At 48.0% G+C, this 22,114-nt stretch overlaps 1 protein-coding gene across 1 annotated transcript in view; it reads left to right on the top strand.

Moving 5' to 3' along the window:
* PAX5 (paired box 5) overlaps positions 1–22,114 on the top strand; it is a gene marked incomplete at its 5' end in the record, with an annotated part of 116,034 nt that overhangs the window by 39,443 nt on the left and 54,477 nt on the right. Inside the window, one exon of the mRNA XM_035310784.1 lies at positions 20,232–20,361. Within this exon, the coding sequence (XP_035166675.1) occupies positions 20,232–20,361 (130 nt within the window). The remainder of the gene's footprint in view (positions 1–20,231; positions 20,362–22,114) is intronic.

Below are 22,114 nucleotides of genomic sequence, written 5' to 3'. Positions count from 1 at the left end.
AAGCGGCATCTCTTGAAGGTGAAATGGCCTTTGCGTACCACTAGATGGTGGTTATCCCATCCCTAACACCAGTGATAATGGAGAGGACAGGCACTGAGCCAACTCCTACAGTAAGCCTGTTCATTACTGGTCACTTAAAAGCTGCATGGTGTTACATCCATCCTTATTTAACTTCTATATGAGGAAAAAAAATCATTCGAAAGAGTGGTGATGGAAGAAGATCCTTTTTTAGCTTTTTGTAATCTAAAGTTTCTGAGTTATCCAGAACTGTAGCCTATGGGACAGAGTCAGAACAGAAATAGATAATGTCGTATTGGCTTAATAGAAGGAATAGAATAATTAAATGAGGATGTTGCTAATGTTTCCTGATTGTCAGATTCATGATTTTCAGCTGTTGGTGGAGCAAGGATCTCCCTGGATCCATGTAAGAAGCTGTAACTAGAATGTCTGTGCAGTCAGAGCATTGAGAGTGGAGATATGCGCCTATCAATTTGTTAAAAAGGGTACTTCACGTGCGAGAAGTCAAATGGATGCTGAGAAATGATATTTCTGAGAAAAAGACACGATAGTGTGTGAAATGGGCTTAGCAGAACTGCCTTGAATCGATGATCTTAGAGGTCTTTTCCAGCCTAAATGATGCTGTGATTCCATGATTTTTTTTAGTTTAACTACAAATGGAGTTTGCTAGATGTTTGCTTTCATATAGATTGGAGCATTCTCGTTTGCTTTTGGAAGGCTGGGCCACGGGTAAGAGCTGACATTTCTTTGGGATGGGTTTTTCTTTTTGGTGGCATACAACAGTTATTTTCAGCATGAACACGTGTAATTTATATGAATGCCTGATTCACGAGGATGTGATACGATCGCCACTGCCTTAGTAAGCAGTCATGTTTTACCTCTTTTGTAATAAAGCAAACATGTCATGAAACAAGAAAAGTGGAGAAGCTGTCGAGATCAATTAGTGATGCTAAAGAAATCAATTAGAAAGAAAATATTGAATCATATTGAATCATTGGGCTGAAATGGACCTTTTAGGTCCTTTCAGCTCCTTTAAGATTATCTAGTTCCGCCCCCATGGCCATGGGCATAAAGACCTTTCACAAGATCAGATTGAAAAAATTAATCATGTGACTAGGAAAAATGGAGTTGTAATTAACACAGTTAATTACTGTCGTAGACTAAGATATGCGTCCAGAATGTGGCTGAACTCAGAAGGCAGTACGTTAGGAGCTCAGGCAGCAATGGGTATATGGAGTCCTTGCCCATTTCTGTAGATGAAAATAATGAAAGGATGCTCCTCCCCATAAAGACAAGATGTGTGATAGGAGCTGGTGATCCATTACTTGTCTACTATATTAGAAATATAGTCCAGGAGGAGCAAGCAGAATATTGTTAATTTTATTTAGTCACAAAAACTTCTTGATGTCCCTGTGCTAGTCACCTGAAGAGGAGTCCAGGTACTTTACCAGAAGACTCATGGCTCGTGAGACAAGGAACTACCTTTTTTGTCCCTGTTTTGCTGCTCCTCCCTAATTCTTCTTTGCTTGTGATCTGGGAACAGTCCCTCGGTCAGGGTGAGTAGTGGCAGGGGGCAGCATTTGCAAAACAAGCATTTGCAGCCTGAGCATGTTCTGTCGTCAGCTGAAGACTGGGTCCTGAATTTCTCCTGATGCCTTTTCTGGATGTTTTGGGCTTGTCTGTTGGAAAGAGTACGTTGCCACTCATGTAGGTGGATGTTTTCATGGCCTGAGTCCTTGCTCACCACTGCCAGACCCTTTACGTGAGTGATTCCAGTCTGTTTCCTTCACTCCTCCATCTTTAATGTCTTTGTTCCTCAGTTCACCTACATACAACGGAGACCTGCAAGTTAACTCTCAGCTGAGCACAAGCTGTGCACTCACTTGACAGGCATTATCTGAGTTTCCGTATCTGCTGTAAAGCATGACTGCTGTAGAGAAGACCATGGGGAATGAATACTTGTCTCTGAGTAAGGGCTCATACAATGCTGAGAGAGAAGACAACCGCTGGACAATGACAAGAAAACAAGATGTTAGGCAGTACCTTGCTCAGAAACAGTGAGGTGAGGCAGGGATCCCACCATTTGCTCACATAATTAGAGATTGTGTTGGACTGTGTGCATCAAGGGGCAGAAGTAAGGCGGTATGTGCCGTGTTTTGCAGCCTAATGTCCTGGTGATACGGCTGTATGTGTGCATTCTGCAGCACCGGTATGTAATACCTGCATGTGCCTTGCCAGAACATTTAACGGCAGGTGAATGCTATTCTGGTGACATCAAGGAGCTGTAAGATGGGAAGTCTGAGACTGAGGGCTGGATGTGCAACCTGAGTCCTCTTGTGTCTACGTATTTCTGGGGAGCAGTGGGGGGATAGCGACAGCAATCTAGAAGAACTCCGGCCTTCCTTTGCCCTAACAGAACCCCGCCATGAACATCAGTTCACGTATAAAATGAATGCCTTTCCGTTACATTTGTCCTTTTTTTGTACCCATCTCATCTTCTGCAAGCAGCCCATGATCGGTTTGCACTGTCTGCCAATGTTGACAAGAAAACCGCTGTCTTGTATTTCTGGGAACTGATTTTGAGCTGTACATAGGCATGTGTTTACAACACCACCATTGTGCTGTCGTTGTGCTCACGAGTGAAAACCACCACAAGCACCAGACAGCTCATTCGTCGGCTAGGACAGAGGCCTGTGGCTTCGATGTCACATAATCCCCGGGTCTCAGAGAAGGAAAACGTTCACAGCACCTACTACCTGGACTGGTTCCTGTTCCTGTTCTTTCCATGACTTCTGGTGTTTGCGGGAATGGGTCCTGCTGCTCCCCGAAGCACTGTCCCGATGTCCCACAGATAAGGCTGTTTGCATTACTCATGTAGCTATCGTCTAGACTTTCCGTGGAGCAGAGCTCTATGGACACGAGGAGTGGCTTTTGGCTGCCTGTCCTGGTAACTGCGCTACACCTCTGCTGGGCCCTGGTACTCCAGTCCGTCCCCTGTCGTAGAGCACAAAACAACAGTTAGTGGTTGCTGCACGGACTGGAGGTTTTATTCAGAGCTTGCACTCGTCTCGCGTCCACCCTACGCGCAGAGCTGCTGCACGGCATGGCATACATTTCTGTGCCTAGTCCATCAGGACCGTTGAGGTTACGCTAATCAAATACAGGTCAGTTTAGGCACATGGCTGATTGTCCACCAGCAGCTTCCTGCAAATTCCTGTCAGAGAAGCAGGGAATGCTCTCAACCCTTCACTTGAGAAGCCACCCTAGGCTGAGGTGGGCTGTGACATCAGCTGCAGCCACCGCGTGCTCTCCAGACGGCTGCACAGCAAACAGCCACGTGCCCAGCACTGACAGGCAGCCTGGTGATGCAGGACAGTGCTCAGAGCAGGGCTGTCACCCCCCTGTCCTACCGTGCAGTGGAGTTGTTCCTGCTTTATCGTTGTGTGTCGTCACGCTGGAGCCCTGGGAGAAACATGGAGGGCTCCGTGTCCCGGTGACCCCGCCACCCTTGAGGTTCTCCTTCAAGAGTCTATCACCCCCCAGGAAGGAGACTTTACCAGGTCTGGGCACAAAAGTTTCTGCAACGTATGCTTGAACGGTTGACTCAAATACATTTGCCAATGAAAGCATTGCTAGAAGGTGTTTGTGGAGAATCAGGATCTGGGAAACAGCTGCTGGCCTCACCTGAGGCACGAGGGGTTGCAGAGGGTGCAGGGAAGTCGTGTCAAGGCGGGCAAGAGGCAAGCGCAAGTCTCACAGACTAATGTGGTTTTGGTAAGCACGAGAGCTGGATTAACGCCTCTGCAGGGGAGAACTGGGGGGTGTTACAGCAGTGCCTAGAGTATATATAGCAGAAGCAGTTCAGCAAGAGCAGCAGTTCATTAATTTCCTCAGAATAAAGAGTCTTTGCTGAGTTTCTGTCCACAACAGAAATGGATTCTCTTGTGTTTTCAGCTTCACACATAGGTCCAATCGAATACTCATTGAAGCCAAGAGGAATATTTCTATTGACTTCAATAGACTTTAGATCAGGACCATAATGAGGCATAACGTGATGTGATCAGATTCAACACTATGTAGGTCACTGACTTAAAAGAGAGCTACTTGCTGCTAATAGCAGATAATTCCCTGGCCTTTCCTGATGCTTTCACGTTACTTTTAACCAGAATTAAACTGAATTATCTATTCCTTCATTCTTTTCTGGACAAAACGTGGATATTCTGGGTTTAGGTAGGAACAAACTCAGGAATCTGACAAACAAATAATAATATATGCAATCATGAGATGCAGTCGGGATCTGGAGATAAGTACAGGCAGATGAAAGTTGGGTATTTAATACACCGGAAAAAAATACTAGAAAGTTGTACAAAGAAAAATAAAAAAGAGTATGGTAAGAAACCCATTGCCCTCTGTTGCAGGAAGTGTTTTAATGAAGGAACTCATTAAAAGGTGGCACCTCCTCAGCACCTTTCTCTGAGCCCCGCGTCCCTCCTGCCTCTGGGGAGCGGTGGATGAGGGCAGGTGGTGCAAGAGGAAATGTGGAGCAAAGAGCAGCTTGGAAAAGCAGGTCTGTGATTTTTACAGCTGCACCTCTATCAGCCGAAACAACTTCTGACTCAGGCCATGGCTTTATAGGTGGGAAGGAAAACAAACAAACAAACAACAACAACTCTAAAATCCAGCCTACGAAAGCATGTCAGGAGAGGAAAAACCTTCCCATATTTACTCTCAGTAGACTATTAAGCAACACCAGGCTATTAATTTGGCTTTTGAGTCTTCACTGAAGCCCATAAAAGTGCACAGTTGTCAAATGGAGTTCATTTTAATTTCCTTTCAATCACAGTAAATTATTCAGGTGATAAATCAGCTGGAGCAGCCTCCTGGCTGTAATAGAAACCCTAATTCCTGGCTAATTATCCAGCCCATTGCTGCCAGCAGATCAATACTACTACCAAATGGAAAGGGCGAGGGGTTCACGGCAGGAAGGGTGGCGGAGGGACAGCAGCTGGGAGCACCGTGACCCCCTGTGCAGTTCAGAGGCTGTGGGAGGTTAAGCTGTGCAGAGGTTTCCCTCTTTGCCCTACCTTTCTTAAGGGAACACATCCCCTCCTGGTCAATAATTTACGCTGGGACCTGTGATTCTCTGTGTTGCAGAGGCAACTGCAGCCCACAGCATGCAGGACTGGGGCTCGGACCCCTGCTTGCGGGTGCAGGTGTAGGGGATGGTGCCTGCTGGCGTGGATTTCATCCCTGTCCTCCGCGCTGTGCTCTTGCCACCTGGTAAGATGCTGTGCTGGCCTTTAGTTCTCCTGTTCCTCAGGCTTGGGACTTAGCTGTTGGTCTCCAAGAAGAGCCAGGGAAAGGCTATTTGGTCGTGTAGGAAGAGGCGCCTCCCTGCAGGAAGTTGTTGGTCCAGAGGCTGCCCCTTGCCCCCTTTAGCCCTGAGATGCTGCTGCTACCTCTGGCTTACAGAACCATCATCTCCCAGTGAAATACCAAGGCTGTGCTGCAGAACTGTCAGGTAGAACTCTCCCATCCTCCAGGGTCCTCCAGGATCCTCGAGGGAGCTCAGAGCTGTGAATTGCCCTTGGCTTCTGGAAGCTGAGCCTTCAGCACATGAGACTTCGTGCTGGATTCCTGTTCCCGTTCACTGTCACTGTGGTTGTTGCTTATTCACAGGACAGTGATCCTGGGGGCACCAACAGGCACCGCCGGGCTGAGTACTTCGTGCCCCGTCTAGGGAAGAGCAACTTCCCTGAAGATCTTGCTGTCGAGATGGAGCAGGCAGGTAGTGGCTGGGAAAAGGAAAGCAGTATTACCTGTGCATTTGAAAGACTAAAGGACTCCTGGTGCCGGTTACTTAGCTGGAGAAGCCCCAGGGGTATCCTGGGTTGATCCTTGCACTGCGTCCCTCCTGCACTGCTGCATTAAGCCTGTAGCAGGTCTTGCCTCTGCTTGCATGTTTTTGCTTTGGGACCACCTCTGTGTCTGGCAGGGCAACGCGTGGGTCTGTCTTCTACCCAAAGCAGGCCTTGATGTCTCCTCCCCTTGCCCCAGCAGGCAGAGGGCATCCTGAAAGAGAGGGGTAGGGAAGTCCTTCGGGCATTGCAATGCCTTTCTGGGCTCTACCACACTTTTTTTTCTTTAAAGTCTATCCCTTTAGGTGTGTTTAAAATAATTAAAAAAAGTCGTATCTTTGTCTTGAGCAGAGTCTTTCTTCCAAGGTTTCATGTTGTTAGGGGACAGTTAATTGCAAGTCTGTGTGTAGAAAAAAGGGCATAGAGTGGACATTGCCCACACTGAGCAGTGATGTACCGGCCACCCATTAGACATTCAATATCACATCAAAGCATAATATGTGAGTGAGATGAGTACAGTTGTAACTGCTCGTGTAGTCTTTGTCCCTTTGAAAAGTAACAGATGGAGCCATCCACGTGTTTGCAGAACGCATACGAGTTGTGCTCTGTATGCACAGGAAAGCCACGTCAGGAACTGTCCTGAACCTGGTTTTCTCTGTGGAAAAAGACAACTTTTTGTAATGGCCCTCATTAGGCACATCAAAACTCACCTACGTCCTTCTCTCCATGTTAGCCCTGAAAGAGGGGGACGGAGGAATCTATAAGCAAGCCCACTTGCCCGTTGATTTATTTAATGTGGTGCCGGCTCACATTGCGCTTGGACGGAAGGGGTTTGTGTGGGCATCTGACGAGTGGGAACAAGACTTGTTTCCTTGGTTTCTAGTGAATGTCTAGGTCCCACAGGCTTCGAATAGACCCCAGTAAGACTTTCACCCATTGGTTTGGAAATCACTGCTGGTTCAAGCTCATTTGAGGGCTTTTCCTAAATCTGTTACTGAAGTCAGCAAACTGGATTCTCAGGATGCTCCACGTAAAGCGTGTGAGGAGCTGAATATCTTGATGTGTTACAGGACTTGAAAGGAGCCAGCCTCTTCACAGCAGTGCAGTGTGGCAAAGCAAGAGGCAGTGGGCATGAAATGGCTCAGGGTATAAGGAAGCTTTCACCCTGGGGATGATCTAGCAGTGGAAGAGGCTGCCCTGTGAAGTTGTGCTGCCTCCACCAGGGCAGTTTTCAAGATGACGCTGGATAAACCCCTGACCCAGGGGCTGGCCCTGCCTTAAGAGACTTTTGAGTTCCTCAGCAATATCCATGCTTTCGGAAGGTCCTTCCAACCGGAATTATCCTATGACACTGATGTCCAGCTATTGCTCTTCACTCCAGTTTTTATGCTGTGACTTGGTGAAACGTTCGTACGATTACAGCGGAGAACGTGAAAAGCACGGTTACAGGCACGAGAGTGGCACCCGACACAGCACAGGAGGCGAGACGGAGAGCTGGCGGGTTGGAAGCCCTTCTCTGTCTGCTGACTGCACCTTTCTCAGAGCCGATGCTGGCTCTTCAGAAGAATGCCATAGTTTTGGGTTGCCATTTGCTGGGTAAGGAATTGAATGAAACAAGCAACAAAGTGGTTGTATGATGATATGAAGGAACTGTGGAGCTGAGCTACTTCTAGGAAAAAAAAAAAAAAAACTAATTTCAAAATTCCTCTCTGCCCATATCAGTAGTGGCTGCTTAAAAATTGCGTGGCAGCAGAATTTGCTGAACTGAAAAAATAATTAATCTGAAATGAGGAAGGCTCTTGCATGAAGAGAGCACTGTAACATGTAGGGCATGGTTTCAGTCCTGCTCCACTCCTTGGAAACATAATTGAATCATGGCAGCCACGGAGAAACAGGGGTTCTCTTGGTCGTTTTCCATGTTGCAGATGTCCCTCCAGGTTCGGAGCTGATTTCTGAGGTAGCCCAGAGAAGTCATGCGCAGAGCGGTATCCAAAAGGCTACGCGAGGACAGGCTGCCGGGTTGAGAGGCTTTACGTTGGTGGGAGCTTTTCCTGAAGCCACAGAGCTCAGGTCTGTGCTTTCGTTAAGGCAAGCCGTTTTTCTCTGGTTCTTGTGGCTGTGGAGAAGGGTTTGAAAACATGACCCTCGGATGTACTTCTGGCATTAAAATGGGACAGCGGTCAGGGTGGGTCGTATAGACAGTGGGGTTTCCTTCCGATTTTCTGAAACTGTTTTCTTGTCGGGATGTTCTGATGCCTGTGCAGCACCTGGACATTTTCATCATAGCTGCACAAATGATTTTAGCAGGAAAATGATGATTACTAAAAAGCAGAGTATCTCGTTAACCTGTCCAGAAAACATTTTGATGAAAACTAAAATAGTGCATGCACACCTGTCATCTTTGATGACTTTTCCACGCAGAAGATCCCTCACGAGGGTCTTTCACAGCAGTGAGGAGGTGCTGGGCCTCAAGTGTTCGTACCGTGCTTGATGATCCGCCTGCCTTTTTCTGTTTTGCTTTGTTTTTCACATCTGTGTGCAGACAGTGCCTGATGTTTCTAGGCTGCTTTTATGCAGCAGAAGAAACAGTTTCCCTGCCCCAGGAAAAACGGAGATGTTTAAATGCTGGGGCGGGCGTCTCGGAGGTGGGTAGGTGATCCTGTGCACCCTGGTCCCTGTGAGGATGGACTGCCAGTGTCCTGTCTCTGAATCTCCACACATTTGCCGCCTGTCAGGTTTAGCTGTCAGTGGGTCTCAGCCTAATTGGCAAAGGGAAAACAAATAGCTCAGGATTTACCCTCTGACATGCATCTGGTTAAATGCCTGTTAAGTGTTACTGAGAGTAATGTACAAGAAAGCATCACATCACCCCCCGGATTTTTTCCATACAAAGTGTTTTCGTTCACGTCAACCTCTCAGAGAGTGTATCTGAGGAGGAGGGAGTATTTCTGCGCTTGTGGTTCTCCAAAGCCCCCTTTTCCTAGCTTCTCTGTGCCCTGTCGTGTTGCTGCACAGAGACTTTGGGTTAAGGGCTCAGAGCCAAGGCGGGTCATGGCCCCCTGTCTGGGCAAGGGTTGCTTTTCCACTTAGTTCAGTTCCCGCTGCCTATCTGAACTCCCCTGAAGACACACAGTTAACAAGCGCTCCATAAATCTTTGAGAACAAGGTTGGTCCTCGTATTTCTGGCTTTCCCACATGAAAATTGTCTTGCAGTGTTGTGGCCCTCCCCATTCCAGCCTTGGGTACAGTGAAGGCATGAAAGGAAAAAGCTTTGGAAGAGCCTGTTTGCTTTATAGGGCCAATTTCACACTGGCAACTTGGTGGGGACTTTAGCATTGTAGGAACAGTTGCCACCCACAAAATGTAAAATAGAGGACTTCAATCTACCATAGGTTCACCTGGCTCTCAGGAGCACAAATGTGAAAAATAAATGGAAGTCTTTTAGAAAATAAAATGCTAACGTTTATGTCCAGCTTTCAACGTGGCCTGAAATCAGGAGCTTGTGGTTTGGAAGGATTTTGTTCATTTTTGACTTTGTAGCATGCCACAGAATACTGCAAATGCTGTGTCTTTCTTTCTCCATTGTTCTTCATGTGGGTAGAGATTACGTGCACCTGGAGCTAAAGTGGTAAACAGTGCCCAGATCTTTTGCCACGTGTTACCGTTTTGAAATAAGCATATTGTATACAGTATGAAGCATAGAAAAGCTGTGTGAGCTGCTGCTCAGAATCCCAACAGCTGTCATACAAAAGAGTCTTGGGGCAGAGAAGGCACAAAGCAAAAACATACGAATCTCACACCGGACCCTGTTAGGTTGTCTGCTACTCATGTGGTCTGTTAGGACCCTGCTTTTTGTATGCCATTGATCATATAGAAGGACGCGGCAGGAGGGGAGCCAGCTGTAACCTGTGGTCTCTTTTGGGTGTTGAGTCATTACCTTCACGAATCTCATTCTCTTCATCTGTGTAACAGTTATAAAGGAGGGCTGGGTGACTGTCCCAGACAGCATTTGTGAAATACCTTGGGATAGTTCATCTGGAAGTGTTGCACAAACATTGTTCTTAGAAATGTGCACACGACATCTCAAGTGTCAGGAGCAGTTGGTACACCGATTAAAGATACCGAGCAGCATAGATGTAAACCTCGTGCACATTCCAAGTGTGCCTCGTATTTCTGCTTCATATTTTTCAGTACGGACATACCAGTGGCTCTACTGCAGGTTGCATTTTCTTCTGTGCTTAGATGCTTCAGTGGAAGCAGCAGAGCCACCATAACAGGAGGATTGTCCATCTTCCCTCCTCCTGTGGCTGAAATGGTTACTGTTGTCGATGAAAGTGTCTAGTTCCTTTCAGAATCATGAAAAACAATGTGTTTTAGTAATACCTTGTGACAATGAATGGCATGAAGTGATTATGTGCTGGTTTAAAAAAAGAAACACACAGACTATTGTTCCATCAGTATTGAATATGTTGTGTGTTATTTAATTGGACGCCCCTGTGTGGCACTATGTGTAGAATGATAGAAGCTGCTGACAAAGAGAATAGCGAGGTGGTCATTTCATTTGTGCTGGGTTTGAGGCAGTTCATGAAGAAGAGAGCACAGGGAAAGAGCAAGATATGAAAAAAAAAAAGCCCTGCATGAACCCACAGCAAAAGCTGGACAGGAGGAAACGAGGGACTCCCTCCAAGGGAGGAGGAAGAGGACAGGGGAGATGCTGTTTTGAGGCAAAGACACTCATATAATTGACTGGTGCGGGTGTCAGGAGGATGAGCATGCAACGCTGGTGCAAAGAGCAGCCAGTGAGAGGTTCCTGAAAGTGTGTTAGGCAATTTTTGTACTCTTCAGGAAATGAAACCGTGTTTTAGTTTGTTTTAGTTGTTGAGCAGTACTTACGCTCAAGGGCTTTTCAGCTTCTCACACGGAGGAGGCTGGGGTGCACAAGAAGCTGGGAAAGGACACAGCCAGGGCAGCTGACCCCAGGTGGCCCAGGGGATGTCCCATACCATGTGGCTTTGTGCTGAACAATAAATAGGGGGGGAGTTGGCTGGGGGTGCTGCCCCTGTCGCACTAGCTGGGCACTGGCCAGCAGGTGCTGAGTAATTGCATTGTGCTTCACTTGTTTTGTGTATTCTTTTATCATTATTATTATTACTGTTATTTCCACTCTCTTTTCTGTCCTATTAAACTGTCTTTATCTAAACCCACGAGCTTTACTTTTTTTTTTCTGATTCTCTCCCCCATCCCGCTGTGGGAGTGAGCGAATGGCTGCACAGTGCTCCCCGGCCTGCTGAGTTAAACCACAACAGGAAGCTCTGGCATTTGAATGGTGAGAAAGAACCCATGCAGAGACTGTGAAAGGACATTCGGTGGGCAAGGAGCCTGGACAGGGCTAATGAAGGAAAGTGAGCAATAGGGTAGGTAGGTGTCTGTGAAGAAGCTGAGGAATGCTTACACTGGGAGACGAAGGAGACATAGACAAATGAGCAGCTGAGGATGGATGTGTGGGGATGCAAATCACAGCAAAAGCAGAGATCAGCTGTCACCGTTATCGTCCTGTCACTGTTCATTTGAACACTTGTTACTTGCCTGGTGAGTTTGAAAACTAGAAAGTCACTATAGCTCACTGAGATACATGTCTATTTATTTATTTTTTTTTGGGAGGCCTTCTCATGATTTTCTATGGAGACTTCTCCTTACAAGCCAGTAGGAAGAGACTGCTGGCTTTCTCTGCCCCAGGCAGGTGAATGGTGCTTTTAATGATCTGTGAAGGGCTTCGTTAAAAAGACATCTTGAAGCGTGTGCAGGCCTTTGCTTTCTCCCACCAAGCCTTCCAGAAGAGGTTCGAAGATGGTGAGGGCAAGAGACGGCCAGGCAGCAGACTTCGCTTCCTCCTCTTGCCTGATACGAGGTGGTGGTGTTGCTGTGGGCATCTCGCTAGGAGTCAGGGATGCTTTTCACCACAGGTTATAGAGAGCCAGGTCTGACCACTCTACACCGAAAGGTCCTTGGGGAGCAGTCTGAATACATCTCAGAGCCTCCGCTGGCTTGCTCTCCAAGCAGCAACGTAGGGATACTATCACGAGCCTTCCTTTTGGTGGAAGACAGGAGAAAAGCAGACGGTGGGGCGCCCTGTTTCTCTGGGCCAGATGGGTGCTGCAGGCCGTGAGGAGGACCGTCAGTGCGACGAGCCCTGTGGTGGCCAGCCCCGTCCCAGGAGGTGTCCGATGGGTGCCGCTGGTTCCTCTGAGCAGGCAGGCCGCTGGCCTCGCTTCGCCTCTTCAGTAACCCAGTAACTGCTCCCCAGGAGCCAGTGACGGGAGGTTCAGGAGAATTTCTGCCCCGTGAGGGCAGTCAGACACTGGCGCGGGCTTCCTAGGGAGGAGGTGGGTGCCCCGTGCCTGTCAGTGTCAGAAGGCGTTTGGGCAGTGCCCTCAGTGACGTGCTGTAACTTTTGGGTAGCCCCGAAGTGGTCAGACAGTTGGACTCGATGCCGGCCCAGGAGGCACCTCCTGCTGAAGACAGCAGCCCTGGCCCCCGGCCTTCCTTTTTGGCTGGTTCTGTGCCGCATCCACAGCCCCTGTGCCGAAAGGCCTCTGCGTGCTGTCCTTTTGGCCTGGTTGTCCCCGCGGCGTGCCCGGGGACGGGGGGACCGGCACATCCCACAAACCGTGCGGTGACCCTGGAGAGGAGGCTCCTTCCCCAGGGCCAGCTGCTCCCTGGCCGCAGCTCCACAGGCTTCTGCATGGCCGGGAATACAAGCAGCCCGGCGGAGCGCTCCCACTGCAGGCAGTGGAAGAGCATCCCGGGTGGCTCTGCTCGTTAAATCCAGGCAGGCATGTCTAGTTATGCGCTTCTCATTTTGTCTGGAAATAACTGCTTCCTACTGTAGTTAATTTTGCTCTAGGTAATCTCTGAGGCTGGAGACAGGTCACAATTCAAATTTGAAATGAAGTCAGTCAGCCTTGCATATGCATGCCCAGGCACAATTCGCTCTATTCAGGCCTTGGCTTTATTCAATTTGCTAGCTCTGCCTGGAAAAATAACAAAACAACAACAAAAAAGAACGTTTTCTGCTACAAGTGCCGGTTGTTTTCTGTGCTGCTGTTCCACGGGGTTTTGTTGTTCACCCTGGGCAGCCTCTGCGGAGGGCGTGCGCGTGTGAGTGTGATTTACTGGTCTGTGGAATGCCACGTCCTTAAAATTGCAGTGCCCATTTCCTGCTGAAATAATTTCTACAAAGAGAGGCTCCTATTACAGCAAGAGGAGCATGGGCGTCATGATTTATTATTATTTATAGTCCCAGGGCCTTGTTTATGCACGATGGGCTGGGTGCTCAGGATAGGAATGCCATTATGCAAATGACATTGAATGTCCTTACTGAGCCTAAATAATTTTTGTATTGGACGATTAAACCTCATCTGTTATTGATATGGGCTGCAGTCGGGCTATTAAAGAGTCCCAACAGTACTTACTCCCAGTAATGGGAAAATTGAGAGGAAGAGGCTAAACAATTGCCTCAAGTGTGCTGTGATTGTCTGGTAGGAGTGGAACATAACGAACCCCCTGAATGGAAATCGTGTTTACTACTTAGGGATAAATAAAAAGGGAGAACATGCAATAAATTACGCTTTGTGATTTGAATCAGCGCACCAGAGAATTTGCGTACTTTCAATTTATTTATTTGAATTTTTTTTTTTTGGGGGGGGGGGAATGAATACCATGAGTGGCTGGGAGTAATCCCTGCACCGCTCCGGCTCCGGCTGGGGGAGGGTCAGGAGACCCAGCCTCTGCGGGAACGCGGGAGCCACAACGTCCTTGCGCCTTTCTTTTTGACACAGCTGTGTGTTCACATTTTGATCAGTGTTGATAGCTTATGAATTCCAAAATTGACAAAATTTACAGAAAAATGAGGATAATCCATCTTCCTTAGCAGCCTGTCAGGAGCTGGCTATACTTCATAATCTTCAATTACAGATGCTATTTTCAGACATTTACATGCAGATATTAGAAGAAAATGAAAATGAGAAACAAAGAGCGAATGGAAATGCAGTTATTTATATGTATAAAAGAAAACCAGGTAAATTCTAGGCATTTAGATTGGATTTGGGGATCCCTTTGGAAAATCTGAGAATGGGCTCGCCTGCTTATGGATCTCACTGTGGAAAAGTAAAATGCAGCGTAGGGTGTCCCACATGCAGATAATCTGAAGATTTAGGTCAAAAGCCAGTCAGTTATTCTGAAGTACGAGGGCAAATGTGTTCATGGCAGGGTGTACTAATTCCCCTTGTTTTCAGAAGAATCTCGGGGGATTTACACAATCCTAATTGGATTGGGTTAAAATGAAGCACAGCTGTGATTATTTTTTTAAACATATATATATATATATATATATATATATATATATTGTGAAAGGGAGTTTTAGAAATATTCTATTTACACAGGGGGAAAAAAGGCTTTATCACTGAAATCAAATTTTCATGCCCTTTAAGAGAGTAAGAGCCAAATGCTACCAAAAAAAAAAAAAAAAAAAAGAAAGAAAGAAATTGGAGTACAGCTCCAATTAGCTGTGTAAATGGGTTTTACTCCAAAGCAGAATTAGTTCCAGTGACAGCAGCGAGCAGGGCAGGCAATGTGATGTAAATTATAAGATGGAGGGGTGGCTGGTGGGGTGGCAGCGACAAGGCTTTGATATATGGCTTTTGAGATGCCTTTCCAGTTCACATCCGAGGCGGTTGAGGAGGAGGGCTTTGGAATGAATTTCCCATTCCCATAAAATTTAGGAGCGAACAGCACCAGTGCCCGTGCAGCTGCGTGTGGCACCGAGTTTCTGAAAGCCTGGGGAGATTAATTAAAGCTGCTTTGGATTAAGCTCTCCGAACCATATCTAATGTTACGAATTTCTTCCCTTTGTGAGGCTGGCGTGGGGGTTTCAGTGGAAAGCCTGCCTGGTGTCTGCTGGTTCTGCCTTTCTTTATTAATTTTGAAAGTATCACGACAGGATGTCTTGGATCTATTAAGCATGAGCTCTTGCTTGCTGCTGCCGCGAGGGATTAGCAGAGCCGTGACCTGGGCTGAGTGACCAAGCGGACAGCCCTGCACCTTTGGGAAGACCTCAGGTCAGTGTCTGCCCTAAGCAGTAAAAGCACTGCTGAGCGGGGAAGGCCCCCTGTGACGTGCCTGTCTTCACTGCCAGCTGGTTTGCTCAGGGAGAGGCAGGCAGCACGTGCGGTCAGCACAGCGGCAGCGCCAACTCAGGCAGGGGTTTTCTTTTGCTGCTGCATGCCAAGCAACACGGTTGGTCTGAAGGCGGCCATGCGAGTGGCAGGAAGGCACAAGACACATCGCTTTATGCCTGCTTGGTGTTTTTTTTTTTTTGCAGGTGTGATTTGGAAAACGGAGCAGATGCAAAAGCAACACGTGCGAGTCCCACAGGGTGCCAGCTGGCTCCTTTGGATAGTCGCTTTCCCTATGTAGCAGGCACCTCTTTTCTGTCTTTCCTTGAAGTGGTCTCATGAGGGGTGTGCAGGGTCTGTGCCACTGGAAGGGGGGACGAGGGACCAGAGGGGATGCATTTGCTTAGCAGTGCCTGGATTGCAGCACGGCTGCAGGGCTAATCCCGGACCCCTGCTCAGAAGAATCCCCCCATCACCTTTGCAAGTTTCCCATGCTGGGATGTTTTAGGGAATGCCCTTATTCCCCACTGCATGTCCACCTCTGTTCTGGATGTATCTTGAAGAGACAACTGCTCTACCTGTCGGGTCTGTTGACCTTCTGGTGGCTGATACTCAGGCATCTTTTCTAGACAAAGTAAAGGGTGAAGCCAGCGGTGGGCTATCTCACCACTTCACCGTGGTGCCGCAGGAGATGCCAGTGTGCCTTCTACCATGATGTGTGTGTTACAGGATCACAGGATCACAGAAGTGTAGGGGTTGGAAGGGACTTCAAGAGATCCTTGGGTCCAACACATGCCCATCTCCTCCACCACCTCCCACAAGTATCTTTCATGCCACAGCTTGTCTTCTGGCGGTGCAACGAGGTGTGAAGGACAGGGCTGGGTACAAGGCTCCCGCGAGCTGCTGCGGTTCAGGATGCTCTGTCAGCTCACGGTGACTGAGGCTGTCCCTCTGAACGTGCAGCCGAGAAACTGAAGGCAGCAGCACTGGCGTGGACGCAGTGGGTGGTTTCCTGGGTTTTCTACAGAAGGTTGTAATACATGCATAAAAGTTGATTGTTTGCTCCTCATCCTCATGTGTTCACATCCCCATGGGCTGGTGATGGGTTTTTGCATGCAGGGTGCGGAGGGAGCTCTTCCCCCTGTAGGCACTTGCTGTGAGAATTGGTTCAGTACCTACTGCAAGCCATGGAGAGAGACAGACGCCCCGCCTGCACTCCAGTTGTTTCTCCTGGCCCCAGTGACTTTCAAAAAGTGCCCACCGGCACAATTATTCCTATAACTGTGGGACTCTGCCTCAATTTCCCCTTCCATAAGGCGGACGGGATGGTACCTGGGGAGAGGCTGTAAATGACACCTACCAAGTGTCCTGGTGCCACAGGGTCTGCCCGTGGCTGCCCGCACAGCTCAGTGCTGCTGGCAGTGCCAGTGCACAGATGTGGGCTCGGGGTGCCGCAGAGGAAATTCCTGGAAATAAAGCCTCTGGAATTGAGGTGGATGTGAAACTTCTGCCAGAGCAGAAACTTCCCCGTCATCACGCAATGGAGGCTGGCAGGGAAATTACCGTGTGGGCGCTCTGCATGAGGCATAGGGTGAGGTGCTGCCCATGCACACAAAGTGGCCACCCCTCTTCACCACCCTGGCTTCTACCCTGTCCGGCTCCTTTGCCCAGCACCAGGTCCTCCTGAGCCGAAAGGGATGGGGCAGGGCGAGCATGAGACCCTGCCTGGCCTCTCCTTTCAGTTTGTCCTCAGTCTCTCCCCTTTTATCTATTCCTCGTTTCACGTGTCTGTGTTTTCTCTCCTCCATGCTATGGCAGTGGTGCTCCATGCTGATGAGGCAGTACGTGGCACAACCGCAGGCAGTCATTTTTCAGGTAATTTCTAGGGTACTGAACACCCGACTCTTGCTTTTTCACCTACCGAGCAGGTCGGGCTTCCTGCTGCAGAGGGAGAGGCCCCACGGTCACAATGGGGCTGCCCGTCACTGCCAGCAGTGCTGGCTCACGTGCAGCAGCGGAGGAGCCAGGTTCTGAGCCCCCTGTGCTGCAGTGTTCATCCCCTGGCTGCCGGCTGCCCGCAGGTCTGCACCCACGTGCTCCAAGGGATGGGGACCTCTCTTCGAGGTGCTGAGCACAGGGCTCGTTACTGCATATCACAGCCTGGCGACGGGAGACACCTTCTGCAGCGGCACGCTTCCTTCTCTTCCCAAAGCTGCCTGCTCTCCTCCTGACTAGTGCTGCTGCGTCAGCCTGGTGCTGGCCTTGGCTGCCTCCTGGCTGCCTGGTGGTAGGTGCTGCGACCACAGAGGAGGTTCAGGGGCTCACCTTGACCTGGACCATGTGGTTGCGAGTCCGTTGTGGTGGGTCTGGAGCAGCTGGAGTTGCTCCTTGTGGGTGCCTGGAGCAGAAATGGGCTTGTGTCTGGCGTGGTGGCTGGTAGCCCCAGAGCAGCTGCTCATCTGCAGCTCTTTGGCCCGGCTGCAGGCGTGTGGGCAACAGCTGGTGGCTCCGAGGAGGCATGCTGGCACGGTTTTGCCACGGGAACAGTGTGAAAACAGGAAAATCCCGGTATTCTTACCTCCACAGCAGGCTGCCTCCATCTCCTCCCATGGTGCACACACCGTCAGGTTGCTGCTCCCCGTGCAGGGTGACACAGCGCACGGGTGTGCCTTCGTCCTTGCTCCCAGCAGAGTGTGCTATACCCTTCTAGCTATCTGCTTCTGCTACTGAAACGGGTAAACCCCTCCGAGCTTGAAAAGCCTGGCTGTCGTTTAGTTGACGTGGTGTTTTCAGGTCACTAAGTTAAACTGTGAGACCTATTCCTGCTGCAGTTTGCTCCTAGGTCAGTTACCAGGACCTCAAAGCTGAAGAAAGCTGCAGTGCTGTGATGTTTGCAGAACGCTCTGCGCTCCCACGGCAGGGATTTTGCAGGTGGGGTCTTGGACTGTTCTCAGTTGGGTTTGAGCGAGGAGTAGCGGCCCCTCCAGCACCCTTTGGCTGCAGGGGCTGGACGTGCGTCCTGCTACCCCAGGGCTGTACGTGACCCTGCATGTGGCACTGCCGTGTGCTTTCCCTCAGCCGAGCCCCAGCTATCAGCTCCCTGTTGCACGCTCTGCCTGTGGCAGATCAGAGAAATGCAGGAAGCTCCGAAGAGATTGTCAGGTCTGAACACAGTGCATTTACAGTTTCCTAGAGCAGCAGGAGCAAAACACGGAGTCCTTTCCCGAGGGACGGCTGTGTGCTTTCCTCCAGACTGCAGAAGTACTGTGCCCAGTGTAAGAGAGCAGCTCCCAGCTTTCTCCCTGCTGTGCTTCCTGCCATCTGCCTGCGACGCCTCCGCAGAACTTCGTCCATGCTTTGCTCATCCAGCCTCCTTCCAGGTCAGGGCTTCAGGCAGCTAAAGAGCTGAGCTGTGCTGCTAGGGATGCACATCCCCATGGGGGCTGCAGACGCAGGGCTCCGCAGCCGTGCGGGAAGGCTGGCTGCTCCGCACAGAGCAGGTAGAAAGAGGCTGGGCTCGTGAAGGCAAGGGAAACATGAGGGTGAGGAGAGTTTTGCAGGAGGAATAAGCTGAAAAGGCTGAGGAATAGGAGGAATCTAATGCAAAGGGAAGAATGGAGGTGGTGATGAGTCTTTGATCCAGAGGACCCTGCAGTGCTGATCCATGAGCTGGGTGAAGAGAGAGGGTGGCCAGCAGCTATTCGCTTTGGCAAAACATATCTGACACACTCATCTGGAAGAGGTTCGTATGGGAGATCCTTCAGGTGATGGGGGTGCTTGCGCCTCACACAGGTTGCGTCCTTGCAGCATGCTTCGATCAATATAAACCTACTGCTAATAGGTTATCAAATTAAATTATGTTCTGCTTAAGTAAGAACGGAGCAACAGAGACACAAACAGGCATATTTGACCCAAAGTGCTCAGCTTGTAGCAAACCTCAAATTGTGTGCCGGACTTCTCAGGCACTTCTAAGAAACTTGCAAGGAGAAAGATGTGTTCAGCAAGACATGTTTTGCTTCCTTCAAATAAACAAAAGCAACACAAAAAAAAAAAAAAAAAAAAAAAAACCATGAAGTTTTTGAACATTTTGATTTCTTAGCTCAAAAAATCACCGAGGGCTTAAGTAATCACTTACAACTTGAGCTCTGCACAGCTACTATGCTGATTTTGTCTGTGTTAACACAGTGGGAATCAGCCTTGGAGTTGTTACTAATTTTGTCTGCTCCTGTTGCCTGTTCTTCACTTGAAGTCATAATCCTCTGATTATTGTGGATGTGATTACAATCTCTCAAATACAGGATTAAAATTTAAAGTGGAAATAGCAATAGGGAAGTGAAAACTTTGAAAGTTCCCATTTTTTGTGAATGATACCACTCATAAAAAATTAAGGAAAAAGGCAAATGAAGATGAGCTTTCTGCCACGTATGTGGAAGTCCTTCTGGATGTGTGAACTGACCTCACCTGCTTTGGATTGTCATAGCTACATGGACTTTGACGGAGTTATAGGACAGAAGGAATCTGACTTCTGAGGACCTGTGCTCATTTAGTGTAGCTTCAGCTAATGAGGTTAAAGAATTGCCACGAGGTGAGAGAGCATCCTTACAACAGTCAGTTTATTTATTTTTAAATAATTTGGATTTTGAAACAGTTGGCTACGAATCCATTCATTAAGCGAGTGCTTTTATTTAAGTGCAAACCATTTCTTACGAAATTATAAGGAAATGAAGTATGTCTAAGTGAAGCTGGGAAGCTGGACCCCTCTATTCCCACCTGCTCATTAGTGTGTGTCTCTTCAAAGGCCACCCATGAACTAAGGAAGGTTCAGGTTAACTGCCTTGAACGGTTTTCTCTAACAAGCAAATAACTTACGCTCGACAGTTACGGCCCCCATTTTGGTCTGCAAAACTTCTTTTTTAAAGAAAGCTTTGTGACATATTTGTGAGTTTGTCTTTCATTTTATAAAGAAAGCTCCTTTTGGCGTTCTCCAAGAACTCCAGTGATAAGAACAGACCCATTCTGACTGCTGAACACTGCTGTTGAGGCTACCCATCTACTGCCCTGAAAGTAGCCGGTCTGGCTGAACAAAAGATTTCAGAGTTCTGCACCGCATTTTGCCGTACAGGCAAAAGCTGTTGAATGCTGAATTTATTATTGTTAAAATGCCTTTTGTTTCTCTTTCCAGGCAACTGAATACTCAGCCATGGCATCATTAGCTGGTGGATTGGATGACATGAAGGCCAATATAACCAGCCCTACTTCTGCAGATTTAGGAGCGAGCGTTCCTGGACCTCAGTCCTATCCTATCGTAACAGGTAATTGGTTTGTTATACACTGATAAATGGTGTGCAGAAGTACACATGCACACTGTAGGGTGATGCTCTTACTGAGGGAGTTGTGTGAGATGGGTAGTTCTTTGCTCAAAAGTCTCTTTGTAACCATGTGATTTCACAGCAGCTCTGTAGATATTGTGTGGATTCAATAAATCATGAGTGTTCCTTGGAGTCAACAGATGAAGTAGGATGGAATACGGCTCTCCACCCCAAGCCTGCTTTCGTAAATACGTAGCAGCAAAGGAGAATACTTGCCTGTGCTTTTGGGATTTGTAGCCATAAAGGCAACTGCCATTTTTGGCTGGATGAGATTTTTATGGCATTCAAGCTAACTTGAAGTTTGTATGCTTTTGTTTTCTACAAACATTCATGTTTTAGACTTATGGACCTACAATTTTGCACTAAGATGGAGCATTGAGGTGGAAAGCAATTGTTTGTTCTAGGATTGTCTGCATTTAAGTGAGATCTTATTCGAGAAGTTACAGGGTAAGAGTTAAGGAACAGCTGGAATTTGATAATGCTGTGGTCCTCTGTTTATCTGGGACTGACCACATCATGCGGAAGAAGACTGCTCAAACGATAAGAAATACATGAAACTGTGTCCCAGAGGAATTGTGGGAATCACCAAAAAAAAAAAAAGAAAAGACAAAAAACCAACCAGCCAACCACCACCAACCAGGATTAAAAAATTAAGGAACTGTTTCCTGCGTATGTTAGCCCTGAGTATTACTTTTGTCCTTGAGTCTAACTTGTAGAGATTTTATCACTGAATTTTCTGTGTTTTGCCAGGGATTGGTTTTACATGTTTATTTTGTTGCTAAAATTGAAAGTGATACTGTTTTCCTTATATTATTTTTTATCTTTATTATTACTACATTATTTATTACCTTATCTTGGAAGCACTGCAATCTCATCTAGTAGGTGAGAAGAAAGAAATTACTAAATTGCGTTATTGTGGAGTGAGACTTTGGAAGGAAAGGAAATGATAGAAAACTTGAATGCTTTCTTGCTTATGTCTTCTGCTAAGAAACTGCATGTCTGAGGTCTGTGCTTAGCCAAAAACAGGTTCACCCAAAAGCTGGTTTAATATTCCAGCAACACTGCTTTCTTTTATGCTGGTTTAAGCACTTCGCATGCTTATTGCATTCCCCCTGCTGTCCCATCTGTGTGAAATCATGCAGGAAATCATATAATGAAACTGAACTGGCCGGAAAATAGCCAAGAACCTCTCCCCCCCAGCACCCTCCTGAGAAAAAACACCCTCTGCGGAGTTACTTTTCGGCCAGGTAGGGTCCCTGGCACAGCACTTGGTGGTGTAACACCAGCACAATGTGTCTGGGGAGGGAAGAGGTGGGCAAGTCAAGGAGAGAGTCTGCACGGGGAGCAGTAGGGGGGATCAGCTGATAGCGGTGACTGCGTGCTGGAGCTGCTGGCGAAGCTTTTCTTGTGCGCCCAGTTACCGAGGCCTCAGAAGAGCAGATCGCAGCTCGTGCAAGTCTCTGGAAGCAGGCAGGATGGATCCGGGATTTCCAGCACAGCTTTCTAGTAAAACTGCTGACCTGAAAAAAAAAAAAAAAAAGGAATCCTCCAGGCAGCACTGACGTTGTTCAGTTGTTCTTTCCAGCATTATTCTCAAACCAGCCTTGTTTCTAAAAGCATGTCGTTTATATGTGACTCCCAGTGATATTGATTAGTCAGGAATGGAGAAGATTGCATGGTAACTCTGAAGGAATCA

The sequence above is a fragment of the Oxyura jamaicensis genome, chromosome Z, assembly GCF_011077185.1.
Source record: "Oxyura jamaicensis isolate SHBP4307 breed ruddy duck chromosome Z, BPBGC_Ojam_1.0, whole genome shotgun sequence".
Lineage (NCBI taxonomy): Eukaryota > Metazoa > Chordata > Aves > Anseriformes > Anatidae > Oxyura > Oxyura jamaicensis.
Note: the sequence above shows the minus strand (reverse complement) of the source record. Positions and strands in the feature narration are given on the sequence as shown.